Source organism: Epinephelus fuscoguttatus, linkage group LG6 (genome assembly GCF_011397635.1).
Source record: "Epinephelus fuscoguttatus linkage group LG6, E.fuscoguttatus.final_Chr_v1".
Classification (NCBI taxonomy): domain Eukaryota; kingdom Metazoa; phylum Chordata; class Actinopteri; order Perciformes; family Serranidae; genus Epinephelus; species Epinephelus fuscoguttatus.
In genome coordinates, this window is record NC_064757.1 from 10,880,705 (window position 1) to 10,897,369 (window position 16,665).

The 16,665-nt window shown below is 39.3% G+C and overlaps 1 protein-coding gene across 1 annotated transcript; it reads right to left on the bottom strand.

Annotated features, from left to right (window-relative positions):
- Positions 1-1,463: 1,463 nt before the first annotated feature.
- Positions 1,464-16,452, bottom strand: atad1a (ATPase family AAA domain containing 1a). The gene is made up of 10 exons (XM_049579295.1): positions 16,383-16,452; positions 14,375-14,575; positions 14,001-14,099; positions 13,772-13,892; positions 11,493-11,693; positions 10,784-10,890; positions 10,015-10,104; positions 9,270-9,320; positions 8,847-9,019; positions 1,464-6,393 (listed from the first exon to the last, which is right to left on the bottom strand). Exons 2-10 carry the CDS (start codon positions 14,546-14,548, stop codon positions 6,264-6,266), a joined length of 1,146 nt encoding a protein of 381 aa, XP_049435252.1. The 5' UTR covers positions 14,549-14,575; positions 16,383-16,452; the 3' UTR covers positions 1,464-6,263.
- Between the last annotated feature and the right edge of the window lie 213 nt (positions 16,453-16,665).

The window sequence follows — 16,665 nt, forward strand, 5'->3', positions numbered from 1 at the left end:
TTTAGATAAGATGAATGGGCTTGGAATGACCTTGTGCTAAATACTGCTTTGTCATCATTAAAGCTGGCGAGTGAGCCTGCTGTGCGCACGTGCAAAGCATAGAAAGGATGATCCAACAGTGATAGATCATTTTTAGTGTGATCTGTTTCTTAGGAGTAAATGGCTGCTACCCACCACCACCCCTTCACTACACATCCTACACACCGGGGGTGAGGGACTCAAGTCATATGACTTGACTCGAGTCAGACTTGATTTGCATATTCAAGGACTTGAGACTTATTTCACTAACATGGATAAAAGACGTTGACTTGTTATTCATGACTCAAAACTTAACTTAGATTTGAGACTTATTTAGAAGTTACCTGGCAACCTACGAGGACGCAGCGGATCAGCAGAGGTCAACACATGCACAAGGTAGCTACCATGGAGGGAGCTGTTCTCAAAGTAATAATCTTTGGATTCAGAATTATTTTGTTGATGACGGATCCAAAAAGAGAAAAGCGGTATGTAAGAGGACCACCACATCCAGCTTACTACTTACTTGAATGTGTCTTTTTACCTAACACATTAGCTTATTGGCTGTTCAAAGGTTAGCTAGAATGCTATCCTTCTACCAAATCGTCAGAATTTCATATAACTTGACTTGTGACTTGCTTGATTTGCAGCAGGGACTTGACTCAACTTGCTTGATTCTCAATCAAGAATCACAGTAACTTGGGACTTTATAAATGAATAAAAGCACTGAATAAAGCATTTATAAATGACTTATCAACTAAGGGTCTATAGCGATGTGAGTGTCTCTGTGAGGCTGCAGTGCTGTGAGCTAAATGCTAACGACAGCTTGCTAACATGCTCACAGTGACATTAACATGCTTATGTTTAGCATCTTTATAGGCCTAAAGTCTACCGTGTTCATCACCTTGGTTTAGCCTGTTAACATGCTAACATTTGCTAATTAAAAGCAAACAGTGTATCATGCAGCTGCAGTTGATGGGGATGTTATTTGATTTGCAGGTCTTGATGAAAAGTCAGAGGATCACTAACATCTGAATTGATCCTGTGAGGATCTTGAATATCTGCAGCAGATTTCATGCTGATGTTCAGAGCAGTCTGAGCTTGGACTGTATCCAGTAGAAGCTTAAAACAGAGCATGAGCCATCATCATTATCAAATAGCTGCTGTCATATGAAAACCTGGTAAATCCCAAGAGGCTTTTTTAAAAATGATTTGACATGATTTCGCATAGCCTTTATGAGAGGGTAATTCAGATTTCATGACCTCAGAGCACTTGGCCAGACATCCATTAAAAACTCAGACCGTCATTTTGAAATTGTTTGGCTGTCAGCAAGTCCTGAAAAGTGGACTTATTAGAGATGCGAGGCTTTTGTTAGATACCAAGAGTAGAGCTGGAGCAAACAGCAACAGGGTGGAAGGAGTAAGAGCTTCATTACGGCCAACAGTGGTTTATTAATACATGCATAAAGGGTACAGGATGTGACTGCAACAGCTGCAGAATTTACAATAGAGTAGCAGACTCCTACAGCCACACTTTTTTGGGGTTGAAAAAATAAAACACAATCAACACTTTGTCACTAGAAAAGAAAGTTATGAGTAAAATTAATGTAACAGTACATATGCCAATATACTAAATTTGAGTAATTAGAAGGTTTAGATATACAGTTTTATATTGTTTGAAATTTTCACAAGTTGAACTTCTGTTGGGAATAATGAGGTTTATGACATTTAATTCACTTAAACAAGGGCAGGGAGACAAACAGGTTGAATCCATGCTGAAATAACAGAGGAAACAATTTCTTCAGTGTAATTTAATAAATACACTTTACTGTACATATCATATTCAACACATACACAGTTGACAATATATTTTACAGTAACTGCATATGGAGACTCTGTATCCATAGATCAGTCTCTGCCACATGAATGACCTGATAGTGATACTACACTGAGAAAAAGCATTTACACAAGTGCTACCCTTCTCCCAGGAAAGGGGACTAAGACCTGTAAGCTGCGGTGACACAATCATTGGTTTACATGGCAACACTTTGACCTTTAACTGTCACCTGAGGTACTCTAATGAAAAGCAACAAATGTCTAAATATCACTGAATGGACCAATAAAAGAGAAACAATCCAGTATGCAGGGTTCTCTATTTCATTATCTCACCATATTGCTACAAACAGTTCCACCTGCCTCAGTAACAGGACAGTGAAGCTGCAGTGCCACCATGTGGTCATGTTTAATGATCGCTATGCCCTGGCTTCCTCAGACTGCGTGGGAGGAAGGTCTGTATGAGACCCACGAACAGATCCATGAACACATGCTGTGACCATGTGGTGAATAACGAGGCTTTTTTTATACAGAGGGAAGTCAGAGAAGCATGTCACAGCAACTTCAGAGTGACAGCTGATTGAAAACATTTGAATTTTAAAGCCATGCTCTCCTGAAAGTGAGACTAAAAGTAAATGACCCGGAAAAACCCTGATGTGTTGTGTATGACAGACGATTGATGCACAGAACCTGACATTAAAAGTTTACTCATGAAAACAAAGTGAAAAAAAAGGAGACTCACTAATAATTATAACAACACAATAAATATAACACTAAAAAACAGTAAAAAAAAACCCAAAAAACACCAGTAAGATTTGAACATGTGTATTTAAATTAAATATAGCGCATAGTCTAAAGCATATGTAGGGATAAAGTGTATTTAGGGCGTGTCCAGCTCCACTTTTGCTGGTTAAACCGTGCATAGTCTCGCTCACCAGACCTTTCTCAAGAAAAGAAAACCGTACATAATCTAGTTGCAATGACAAAGAGATGTGTTTTGGCCGTAACATGGATTAAAAAAAATCAGCATTATCGCCCATTCCCTTTAAAAGCCAGGTGTACCTGCACCTGCCATACTGCTATTAACATGGTGAAGTTGTAGAATTGAGTACTCAGCTGAGAGTAAAGCAGAAAGAGCAGTAATGTCACTGCAGGAAATACCATGGGACATTTAAGGACAAAACTAAAAACTGTAGTTACAAACTTGACAGTGGAAACAGAACTAAACTTTTAGCCTCTGAAATAAAGGAAGTTATGCTGCTCCCTGTATGTAAAAAAGCACAACGTTTCTCTTAATGGGGAATCAGACAGCAGCTCTGCAGCTCTGCTATGCTCACATTTTAGAAAATGTAATTGATATTTTCCACATTAATAATGTATTATTTCACCCACTTGCAACCCATCTGCATGTTCCTGTGTGTGCAACAAGCAAAGTGAATGCTTGTTGGCACATTTTACATAGCAAGAAAACACTATTCTGACTATAAGCCACGTTTTTGTTGGTCAACAACATAATCGCTTTCTGCTGCCTTAAAATAGCTCTAAGGCAACAATGCTCTCACTGCACCTCATTTTAATACCTACATGCACATGCACAGATAGGTGCCAGTACATTTGCTACTTACATAATGTGGGCACTGGCCATGAAACCATGAACTTTTGACTTGAAACTACCAATGACAGTTGTGCTATGCTGTGCAAGATAAGCTCCCCTTTATGTAACACTTATTGTCATTTTGGATGGGAAATAAATATTATTTGTAGAACACATAACTGGATTTGGGTACTTCAGGTGCATTTAAAGTTTTTACCTTTAACCCAGCATTGTGCTTCCACATTCACAAGCATGCACACAGCACAATTTCTGTGAGACATCTGCTAACAGCTGAGGACTGAGCAGTGATAAAAAAAAGTATGTATAATTTTATAGCTATTAGTAGTAGGGTAATAATTGTCATTGATTTACTGGCTTATGACTGCATACTTTATTGCTGCCTCTGGCTCAGGTTATTGTAGCTGTGGTTCTTATTACAAGGTTTAAGTGCTGACCCGATCTTTACCATCTCTGCTTGAATGTTTTGTTATTTGCTTTTGTCTGACAGCTGTGAGAAAGGCTGCTTTGCTACAGAAACTTCCAGGCCCAATTCAAGCTTACACTGTGATTATCTGATCTTCTATTCAAATATATTTCTACCCTACTGTGCTGAAAAGTGATGAAAAAGAAGAACAAAAACTTGCAGTGGAATGAGGTGCCTCACTGAGCGCTCTGGCCTTGGCAGGCTGAGTAAATGTATTGTGTTTCACCTGTGGCTGACTTTGTTCTGTTCTTCCTTTTCATATACATGCTGTGACTCCATGGCTTCTACAGCAGCGCTTGCTTTATGACTAAAAACACACATTAATCATTGTACCTGAAAAGAAAAATTTAAATTTGTACTCCTTAGGAGCAGTAACTCATTACATGATGAGTACCACATTACTGCAGATTTCTATTTAGGGATGGACGATATTTGATTTTTTGCCAATATCCAATATGCAGATATATAACAACTTATTTGGCCAATAAAGGAGACAGACATTGATATATACACATTTTTCCCCACCTAATTTTAGTGATCATCAAGTCTCTTCTGTAGTGGAATTAACGTCATATTATACATGCATACTCTCATCATGATGGCCCACCAGCAGATGGAGACATGAAATAGAGTGCTTTTCAATGTATGTAAGATTCCGATCCCTTAATTTTAAAGCCAATATTGGCCGATACCACTTACGTGCTAGTATTTTATCGTGCATCCCTATTTCTATTACAACCTCATGTTGGCTAAACACAACCTCTCTTACTTTTAAAGCAAAGATGCAATCAAACAAACATGAAAAACAATCAAAGTTCATCAATGATCATGGAAAGTAAACAGAAATGACATCCAATGTTCTTGTCAGCTTTAAAAAAAACACAGTGTCAGTACATCCACCAGGAGAAAGCAGTCTTTGCTAGGTCAGGACAAAAAGACAGCTGGTAAGAGGTGGAGCTATCTTAGAATAATTAGACCTAAATCTGGCATTCCTGAAAAGAAGAAAACCATTTCTTTATCAGACCAGGGCTGGGTATAAACACTGATTTCCTAAATCGATTTGAGTCCGATTCACAAGGTCCTGATTTGATTCGAAGCAATATCAATTCTATCAGGGATATTCAGTTACAATAGCAATTTTGCTTCGTTTCTAGAGCACAACAGTTATATTACAACAGCAAACTCACTATATAACCTCAACAATATCTCACCAGATAGAAATCTAAAATGTAAATAAAATAAATTATATTCCTGATATAACAATACTAGATGAGGTTAGAAAGAATGAAGAACACAGACCTCAATCCTTCATCCTGTCCTCTGTGCTCCTCCCTCTGCTGCTGCAGTGATTGAGTGCCTGCTAACATCGCTGGTAAATTTTGATTTTAAGACATGTTGCAAACTAAGATAGACAGACAGACCCCTATTAACCGAGCTAGGTTGCTGTGCTTGCGTAAAACATGCCATAAGCAGCGATGGATGAGAAACTGCGGACAGAGCAGACTGAAATATCACTTTTGCGAGATTAACAGGGTTAAAGCTTCATGCTTCAGCAGGTAAAGGTATATATCTAAAGGTCGATGTTGGATTTATGAATCAATCTCAGATCATTCAAAGAAGACTGATTTGAATCGATTGAATCAATTATGTTTACACAGCCCTATAACTGAAATGCATTACGGACTAACTTGCTATGACACAACAGCATTTGTAGACAATATAGTGTATTGTGACTTAGGAGGACCGAGGTCATCTGAATGATTTCTTCCAAACAACCTGGATTATATCACTTTAAAGTCATTTGAGTCTTTGTTAAGTCTATTGAAGTCTGTGTTTGCCCAAAAAAGAAGACAGGAGACGCCTGATTTAGAAATTAAGCAGCAAACCTTGAAGGATGACACTGGTCTGGAGTCCACACTCATGCATCATGGTGCTCAGTCCCCTCTGCTCACAATCATGTGTAAGTCAGTGGCAGGACCATATATGGAACCTTACTGTGATGAAGTAGTCAGATTCATAATGTGTATGGAGAATGCTTTCACTACCAAAGAAACTTTAATGGCGCCCAGGAGCAAGACACTGACTTTAGGTCAGTGGCGAATTGGAGACATTAAATTTCTGACTGTATTGTAACTTTACACATCTGGCAGGGTTGTGCTGAAAGTAAGCATGCTCAGAACAAACCCTGCCTGGAAAGTAGTTTATGAAAAGTATGGCTGCCTCTTGGCTTTCCCAGCTGCACCTCAGACATGTTGGAGGAGACTCTGCTTGATGAGTTGAAACACAAACTCAGTGAGTTTGAAGAAAATCTTTCCCATCATGGCGCAGTGTGGGTGTTTAGTCCAGAGGTACCTCTGACACAACGGGTAACATGAAGGCTGTGGCCCGCTTAGATTCCTTCATCTTGTCCAGGCCGAAGAGGAGGTCCAGCTGGGTGACTGGCCGCAACCGCTCCTCATCCACAGGTCTGCGGCAAAGGACATAAGAGGTCAGAGGTCAGAGACAATGTCAATGTCAATGTCAACTTTATTTATATAGCACCTTTAAAACAGCCAACAGCCAACCAAAGTGCTTTACAGTTAAATAAGCAAGAACAACAACAACAACACACACAAAAAAAACCATTTATACAGTGAAATATAACAAAGGTAAAAGACCAAATAGAGGTGAATGTACTCAACCAAAGGCCAAGGTGAACAACAAAAACAGTAGCTGTGTCTCCATTCCATTCTGCACATTAATTGTATTCCTTATGTAAACTACACTTTATAGTACGTGTTCTCGCAGTGGTATACAAGAAATCTACACATTGTACTCAGCTGTTTTACACTAAAAGGAAAATACAGTATAAAATACTTGAGCTGTCTGACATCAGTCACCCTGTAACTTTAGAGAGCCACTGTCAATTAAAGATCTAGCTTGTCCAGATAACCCGTCCATTCCAATGGAAATAACTATTTCTAATATGTCTAGATCTATGATTTCTGTCATCTGACTCCACCCAGATGCACAGACTTATTTGATGGGATGTCCGGAAGTAATCACAGTGTTCCACATCATCTACAGTGGACTGCAGTAGAGCCACACCCCCTTTTTTTAACAAGTGTGGCTGACAGTGATTGTTAAAGGACAAAATTTGTGTTATAACAGTTTTTGTAGGAAAACATGAGATTACTTTTACATGTAAAAATATCACATGAAAGATTTATAGCATTTACTCAGGATTGTGTCAAAAATATCTGTCCATGTGAAAGAACAAGGCGTCTGAATGTCAGCGGAAGATAAATAGGGAAATACTGTTTAAACAGGGAAGAACTGTTCTTGATTTCCTAATGATACAATCAGCTTATTAAACATTCTATTGATTATGTTCATGCAATATTCAGGTTTTCAACATACTGTTTTCTGGAGATATGGCAGAGGTGGAAGAAGAAGGTCTGTCAAGACCATTTATTGTTATTTTTACAGTAAGGTGGTTTCTGCATTCAGATTCTCAGTACTTCAGAATAGACAGAAAAATAACAAATAATAAGGTATCCTAATCAAAAAACTTTTTCTGGTAATGATATGGTATCACTGGTATCAGTGCATTTAGAGAAGAAATCCACTACTGAAATTTTTTTGTGTGTGTTTGGAACATAACTGGGTTCTTAACGGGCTGGTGTGTGAGGTCGCAGATTGTTGCCAGCTAAAAATTGTGCTGTGTGAGAACTATGCCAAAACGTGAAAGGCCCTATCTAGAGCCAGCGTTTGATTTGTCCATTCTGGGCTACTGCAGAAACAACATGAATAAGTCTGTTGAGACATAAGCAGCTCATTGTATGGTAACAAAAACACAATGATTCTCAGTTTCAGGTGATTTTACACAATACAAACATAGTTATGAAGATTATGTTTTACTTCTTGCAATGTATTCCGTAATCCTACACACTGGACCTTTAAAATTCACAAATGCACCGCAAAATGCTTCTCCAGAAACATAACAGTTATTTAGTGATTTTTTTTGAGGTTTTGGAGCTGTTTCCCCTCCCTCCAAAGTTTAGGTATTTAAATATGTATAACGTATTACATATTTTATATTGTCTTTTTAAGTTACAGTTTGGATTTTTTAAAAAGAAAATCTGTTTTACTGTTCTTTTACATGCCCTCAGTACTTTAATTTTTTTCATGATCTCAACGTGGTGAAAAAGTTGGTTGCAATATATCTAATACATATTCCTATTCGTAGTGTAGTCAGTTTTCTTTTATTCTAATAATTGTGCTGGTGGGACAAACTGACTTCTAAATAAACGTTTTTAAAAAAAGACCAGAGGATGAAGTCAGTGTATTGACACAAAGAACTAAAGTAAGGCTGAACGTCATGTCTTATAGTGACTTGAAACAACATGCTGACGCCTTAGTGTTTAGAGTGCTGAGAACTAAAAGTTAAAAATACTTCTTCTTTTAGCAATCGTGCTTCCAAGAGGGTTTCAATAGTCGCTTAGCAACAGCTGAGGCATGGGTTACACAGATCAGATTTTTAGCCTGTATGAAGTATAAGGTGCTTTAAAAATCAATCAGATCCACCTCTGCTACCTTCTTATTGAATTAATCTACTTCATGTTGACAATGATCAACACTCCAATAGTTCTTTGGCCTGACACCCAACATTAGTTTAATGTGTATCATGATTAGAGTTCATTAGAGTGCATTCATGTTTTAGTTTTTATATCCCACTGGACACTGAAAAGAGTGGGTCATTTGTGGGAATATTAAAGAGTACCAGTGCATACATCACTCAAAATAATATTGCTATCAGCTTTCAAAAGCCCACACTGGTCTAACCTCGACTGTTTAGGATGGGTACTGTATTTAAACAAAGAGATGCTCAGCGGACACAATGGCTATGAAATCTTGTGGGTGTTTGTATATGAGTCATACTTCTCCTCCTCTTCGCAGTCCTGCAGCTGCTGAGCGATCTGCCTCATCTGCTCCTTGCGGACGTAGTCCCGGACTCGGTACATGGCAGCATCGCGGCAAAGCTCCCGGAGGTCACTGCCAGAGTAACTCTCTGTCTTCTCAGCAATCTCCCTCAGATTAATGGCATTGCTCAGCTGAGTAGAAAAGCAAAGGAGAGCAATGTCAGGCAATTACAAAGACTTAATCTGTTAGCTGTCACAAGTCTTGGGGTGTGTTTGTTAGTGCCAATCAAGTGCCACCTGTTCATGGGTGAGCTGATTTACTTTAATGTGATTTGACAGTGAAAATACAGGTGTGAAATGGTCTCTGAGAGTGACATAAGAGAGCAGTGAATAGAGTAATTTCTTCCTCGGCTGACTAGGATGAAAAGAAATCACTTCTTACATTTTCTCCTGCTAAAATCAGCCTCAGGATGTCCTGTCTTTGTCTTGTGTTCTGCAAAGACAAAAGGACAGTAGTTCTTATTAGAAAAATAAAAGCATAATAACATGCAAACTGTTAATTAAAAAAAGAATGTACCTTTCAATTAGCGACTAATCACCAGCTTAAATACTTTCTAATCACCAGACACTAAGTGCCATTTACACTGCCTCAACACATTATACATAAACATGTCTAATACATTTACTGCGAAAAGCTATTATTAGAAATTATACTCACGCACTGTATTTTCCTGCTCAGCATCAACGGCTCACGTACATTTATAACTGACATGACAAGGAGCTGTTTATTGTACTAGAGGAAAAGATTTAGTACCTGCTTAATGTGGTTTGGCCGGCAGCCATAAGACAATCTGAGACACACTCACAGTTCAGTGAGTTTAAGCTGTGCTCCTTTACTTTATGTGTAGTTGAAAGCACTCAATAAAACGCACCGTTTCAATCACTATATGGAGATTAGCAAATGATGTGGTACAGTGGGGCCCAGAATTAGTTAAACAAAAGCTTATCCTTCTGGGGAAAACTGCCCCACACATATGAAAAGTAAATGTACCTTAATGTGACATATAAAACAGAGTGGCAGAAAACATAATTCTTTCAACATATTAAATACTGTATGAATTTTTGTGTGTTAATTTAGATTACATTGATGGCAACTGTTTTTGCTGGTGTGTGTGTGCGCGTCTTACTGGCAGGCCAACATGAAAAGTGGCGGGCATCCTGCGCAGAATGGCTGGATCGACGTCCTGTGGCCTGTTTGTAGCTCCCATCACCATCACCTACAATTGCACAAATCACAATGTGAATACATTATGCTGACAAAGCCAGCCACTGCAGGGGGCATACACATGCTACATGTTTTTTGCACACTCAAATTCATTGTTTTCAGTGCAGATGTGGGCAGGCGCACCCAACAACACCCAAGTGAAGCTGTCCCGGTGCGCATGCGTTCCCAAGCGCCTGTATTTTAAGGTTGATGGCTGTGCCCTGAGACAAACTGAGTTCAACTTTTGGAACACGGCAGTGCGCACCTTCAGTAAATATTGTCTGTGATAAATATGGAGAAGAAGGTGATAATTTTAGTGCAGAGCTGCCAGAGCTTTAAGTCTGTCTTACTGACTATAGGCCAACACACAAACAGCACCTGGCTGAAGATCAGCTCTGCACAAGGATTTCAGGTAAACAGGCTATGACACAGTGCTTGTTGAGGTTGCTTAGCATCCTCAGACGCAATCTGCTGCTGAGCTCTTGAAACCTGGCATAGAAAAGGCACAAGAGTAGCATCCAGCACCCAAACTTGGTTGTCCAGGCGGTTAAAGATGCAGCATATGCACAGCTCCTAACACCTCAAACACAGCACAGGCACCATGTGGAACAGGTATTATGTCCTACATGATGCCAGTATGACTCAATGTGGTATGCACATTACAGGATAGGAGAGAGCTATGTTTGTGTTACCTGTGTGGTTGAGGACGTATCCAGGCCGTCCCACAGGCTCATGAACTGGGCCTTCATCATGGCTGTGGCCTCATGGTCCAGGCTGGAGCGGTTCCTCAAAAATGACTCTAACACGCAAGACATGAGGAGCAAAAACAAGGATGAAGACAGCATTTATCCAAAACAGATATGCAAAACAGACTTTATGCATTAAAGAGTAAGATAAGAACAGATCATATTTAACATTATCTAGGCTCTATATACAGTCTCTACATTCACTGAATGTAGAGTCTGTAGGCAAACCCCGGAGATCTTGCCTCTGGAAGAAGAGCGGAAGAGCCTTGGTTTCCGGTTGTAGGCTGTTTGTAGTCCGCGTGATATTGATCAATCACGTTTGAGCCGGCTGCAGTTGTTGCCAGGTTAAACGCTCCGTGTGGTGAACTAACGAGGCGGAACACAATTGGCGTCACTGCAAACTCTGAATCCATCTCAATGGTTCAGCATATTTACTTATATATAAACGGAAGTCGGAAACAGAAATTCGCCTCCTCCGCCCGAATCAAACCGGAATGCCAAAAAATCAGGGGTCTGCCCATATGTCTATGGTCTGCCCCCAGAGGCTGTATCGCCGTCTGCTGGAAGTCAGACACCGAATACAGCCGATGGGTTCCGAGAATGAACATTATATAACCTAACATCTGCAAAATTACCACAAACTAATCAAACTCACCGATCTCATCAATGAAGATGATGCAGGGCTGGATTTTGACAGCCAATGAGAAGACCGCAGCAGTCAGCTTCTGTGATTCGCCGTACCACATGTCTGTCAGTGTGGATGCCTGAAGGTTGATAAACTTGCAACCCGAGGCTTTGGCTGTTGCCTTGGCAATCATGGTCTTCCCACATCCTGGAGGACCAAACAATAAAACACCTGCAAGGACAAAATATGAACAGAAATTAGGAATTTACAAATTAAAAAAAAACAAAAAAACAACAATTTCTAAAATACTGCAAATTTAGTACTGACAAATTTAATTTATAGACCTTATTATTGAAGGAATCTGTAACAACGATCAACAATTACTGGCAACTGTGTGGAGCTATTTTGCCTTACTTGGTCTTCTTTAACACAAGTACAGACGCAAAACTTGGCACAACTTACTGCATACTTTTAAACACTTCCATGACACAAACAAAGGCTGGAGACTAGGAATGGAACTGGATTTCCATAATGGCTAATTTTGGAGGTTGACTCATCCTCATGCTCTGTATAAAGCTTTGTGCTAAACAGTAAAAACTCTCTACAGAAAGTAAAGTGTTCCTCTCAGTGATCATCTGCTGTCAGGCTGCCAAGTGAATAAATCTCGTCAGATGCTTTTTGGCACATAGCTATAGATAAAAGCATAATGCACCAGATGGCTATTTGACAATAATGAGAAAGAGAATGGCTAACACACAAACCAATGTGGCTTATAACAACTTCTGATATCTGCAGGTTGTCAATGCAGTGGATATTAAAACCTACTTTTATACTGGCTACCTTCTGATGCATTTCAATTCAAAGTATTTGCAGTCATGACAGAAAGTGCAGTCAGAAAATGTAACAGTGACTTGGTTCTGTTTGTTTTGGTTCTACAGTATATTTAGAAATTAATATTGACCATTGAGTTAAAAGGCTGAGTATACAGTGTTGTGTCGTGTACACATGGTCCCAGAGTTGTAGGACAAAGAAGCCGGACGATTCTGAACATACAGACGAAGCAACTAAGGAGATATTATGGCTACACAGTGTTCTTCAAGTCACTGAATGGAAAACACACATTTAAAAATTAAGCTGGCCTCGGGACATGCGAAACACACTCTGCATTCTGAATCACATATTTTTTTCTTTTTACTTTCAGTACATACCGCAGCTGCCTTTATAATATATGTACTGCTGCATCCAGGATGCACACAATTCGGACACACTACTTGGTGGTAACATTGCGCCTTGAACTATGATCCTCTTGCTCATACATCCATCACAGTCCGTAGCAAAAAAACTGAAGTAGAAAGAAACAGTATGCAATTTGGAACACAGAATTTCCTAATGTTATCATTTAATGTTACCTTGGAGATATGACAAAAAGCTAGCTGGTGATGGAGGTCAACAAAGAGAGCCCTAGTTTTGCAATATACTGTATGTAGTTTCAACTTTTAAGTTATATGGATACACTGTAGATTGTTTGTTATGATTTATTATAGTCATTATGGCTTCTGTCAGCTGTCATTGAGCTGTCCTCTGTCTGTGGCTCGGTTTATGTGACAAATCTTCCGCTGCATAGAGGACTGTAATCACACAGCCAGATAAGCATGCTGACTTGCATACTGCAAAATGCGACTTGATGCAGTAGGACATCCTGGTATTTCATACTATTTATTTAATGGAAGTATACCGTAGATACCGTATAGCGCTGCAACTGTGATTGGACTGCACCGCAAGTGTCTGCTGACAGTATTAGCAGACCATCCATGGCAGACCATTTATGTTAATTATTGATTCTGAAAAGGGGGCATGTAGTACTAGAATTTGGGTTCTTACTGCTCCTGTTTGATCATGACCTGTGTATTATTCTGCTACATATCACATCTTATCATTTGTGTTAAATATTGTGTTGAAAGTGTGCAATGAAGTGAAACAGTAATTAATAATATATAATGAAACTCTCTCTTCCCTAAAATTGTGTTAATGAGTAAGAACAGCTACAATTCCTTCACAGTTGGCCCAATGTGGTTGAAAAAAAACTTAAAAAAGTTGAACAACAAAAATGTGTTATTGTCCAAATAATTTATAGAAGCACTGAAGATTAAACAATTCCAGACATAATGTGTAGTTACCAATCTATTAGTATATTACTCACAATCACTTTAAGAAGTGTGTCTTATTCTGTCCTATAACTAGCTTATAGCTTAAAGATTGTGTGTGAGGTTTGACCATTATAGCTCTGATTGGGTGACTTGCTGCAGTACCTTTAGGGGGCTGAAAGAGTTTGGATCCAGTTAAAAGGTGTCTCTTCTGAAAGGGCAGGATGACTGTGTCTTGCAGCTCATTGATAACCTCATCCAGACCTGCTATATCTCTCCAGGACACCTGCAGGAGGGTAGAGTGCGGTGAAGTGCAATGATAAAAAGAGTAAAAATGTCACAGCACTTCATAATCTCAATATCATGAGTCATGGATGAGGATAACAACTGTTACCTTCATAGTTTGAGGATCAACTAGATGAGATGCAATATTCATCTCATACTCTGTGAGTTTGACGCCCTCAACGCCAATCCTCTTCATCAGCTGTTCTGCCTGTAGAGAGGAAACACACACCACAGCTGAAGACACACAAGGATAACAATTAAGCTGCATTCTGAAGCACAGAGGATTGTGGGTCACAACAGCCAGAAATGCATGCTGGCTTGCATACTGCAATATGTAACCAGATGCAGTAAGACATCCTCTTGTTTCTTGCATACTGCTTTTCACATACTATGCATTGGATATATTACATCTTATTCTGACATAGTAAATTGTATGGTAGTATGGGTATTAAATTGCACAGATAGTGCTTATGTTCTTTATACCCTTTTCTTGGCTTGGTTTTTCTGTTTGGCAGTGGGGTCCATAGCGTCTACAACCCATTTGATGCTGTAGTAGGTCGCTGCGCCAAAGATGGTCAACCTCAACAACATGCCCACCACTTCATTCCTGGATAACGGCCGCATCAGGGCCTCTCTGGGAAGATCTTTAAGCAGCATCTCTGCTGGCTGATGTCAGTCCATTGGCTGGAGAAAGATGTAAGGATAAGACAGATAGAAACTGGACACAGATAATGTAGTAACAGTCAAATGGAGGTCACGAGATCCCACATTGCTTGATTTGACAAATCACACAATGTAATGTTGCTTTGCTGCACATTTCTATATTTTAAATGACAATAAGTGTAAATGGCATTTTACCCACACCAATATTTTTTGGCTGACCATCAAAATACATGGTGAATGGCTGTCAGTAGGTTGAACCAAATCATCAAGTTTAATGTCTTTAACATAACATTGCATACTACTTGTTGGATAAGATGTATGCTGAATGGAAGAGTGGAGTGATAAACCATACATTGTTAAAAATGTTTATGTTGTATTAAGCATTGTGAAAGTTGTGACAGGATGTTACAGACACATGAGAAGTATTTCTGTCAATATATTCATAAAATGACCCAGCCAGCAGTTGAAATTACAACCTTAAACTGTGCATATCAAAGCAATAGATCATCGATAAGTATGTTATGAGATCTGCCGAGGGCTTTTCCACAAACTTACAGCTGTGAAAGATGTAAAGGATGTCAAAGACACATCAGAGGGGGTTTCACATCTATTTATTATTTTTAAATGAGCAAGCTGTTGAAATCACAGCTTAAAATGTCCATATTAAAGGCAACAATTTACTGATAATGATGCCAATACATTTTCCAAGGGCTTTTCCACAAACTCAAAGCTGTTAAAGTTGTGACAGGATGTCACAGACATGTGATATGTGATTTGAATTCAATATATTCACAAATGAGCAAGCTATTGAAATCACCTCCTTCAGTTTAGATATTTAATGATATAGATCACTGATAAAAATTCTCAGAGATTTGCTAAGCGCTCTCCCATAAACTACCAGCTGTGAACGTTATGAAAGGACACGTGGCAAGTGATTTGTTGTCAATATATTCATCAATAAGCAATACTGAAATTACAACCTTGAAATGTGTATATCTCAGTAGTAGGTCATTGATAATGATGCTCAGGGATTTGCTCAGGGCAATCTCAGTCTCATCTCACAACAGCATTGAAAGTTGTGAGGGGATGTTAAAGACACATCATAGGTGGTTTCACGTCAATATATTAATGAATGAGCAGGTTGTTGACATGACAACCTTGAATTGTGCACAATTAAGGGCATAGGGCATGCATAACCATAATTTGCTACATTTATTTACAACCTTACAGATGTGAAATGTTGACGGGCTCTTTATAATGGAAGTGGTTTGAGATTTCTACGTTGAAAAACAAAAAAGATTTTTAATATTTAAATGGTTAGTACTGCACTTTTAGGACGGTCCCTAACTACGCCTACAGTCACAGACGCATTGGACAGGCACTCAGTTCGCTGCACTCCCAACTGTATCGTCATTTTAGATTATTTCGAGGTGATAAAACTGTGAAATATCTGCCTAAATTAGCTTTCCGACGTATCCAACAACTGGCGGATATCAAGGCTTTGATACAGCTGTTAACGATATTAGCTGCGAAAACCGGCGAATATGAAATATCTAACTAACTTCACCCCTGTGGACAGGCTGGTCTGTGGCGCTGCCTCTCTGTAACGTTACACTTATATTGAGCATACTAATGAACCAAAACGAGGAACGAATTAAACAATCTGGAGGCCAAGCATTAGTAAAGCGAGGCCACGTAATAGCATCTCTAGTGCTAGCTTTAGTAAAACATGGCCTTAGTTTCATTTTATATTTTTTCTCCCCGTGGCACCTCCCGGGAATAACCCCCCCAGCCAGCCCTCCTTAAATTAAAGAGGAATAAGTCTTACTTTCAACAGACGGGAAGCGACAGCGCTGCAACAAAAATGCCAAAACACAGGCATTAAAGGTGCACCAAGGTTTGTAACTCGGGTAGGAACAAATACATTGGTTCCGGGATTGGTTTGAATCCACCTAGTCAGCCAGCCACTGGAGGGCAGAACTTACACACAGATAATACATATATCAGCACCATGGACAGCAGTAGGTGGAAAAAGACTGTAAAGGAAGGTTAGAATAATGAAAAGAAAGTAGTTATCAGATGGTGGACTAGTAACCATAAGTGATTCAGTG

What these genes read in the sequence shown, in the direction of transcription:
- atad1a (XM_049579295.1), bottom strand. Translation starts at nt 14,548, where the DNA reads ATGCTGCTTAAAGATCTTCCCAGAGAGGCCCTGATGCGGCCGTTATCC. An exon ending in ATACGTCCTCAACCACACAG is followed by an intron (nt 10,105 to 10,783) that starts GTAACACAAACA and finishes GTGCAATTGTAG; the next exon opens with GTGATGGTGATGGGAGCTAC. An exon ending in TGATTTTAGCAGGAGAAAAT is followed by an intron (nt 9,020 to 9,269) that starts GTAAGAAGTGAT and finishes TTTTCTACTCAG; the next exon opens with CTGAGCAATGCCATTAATCT.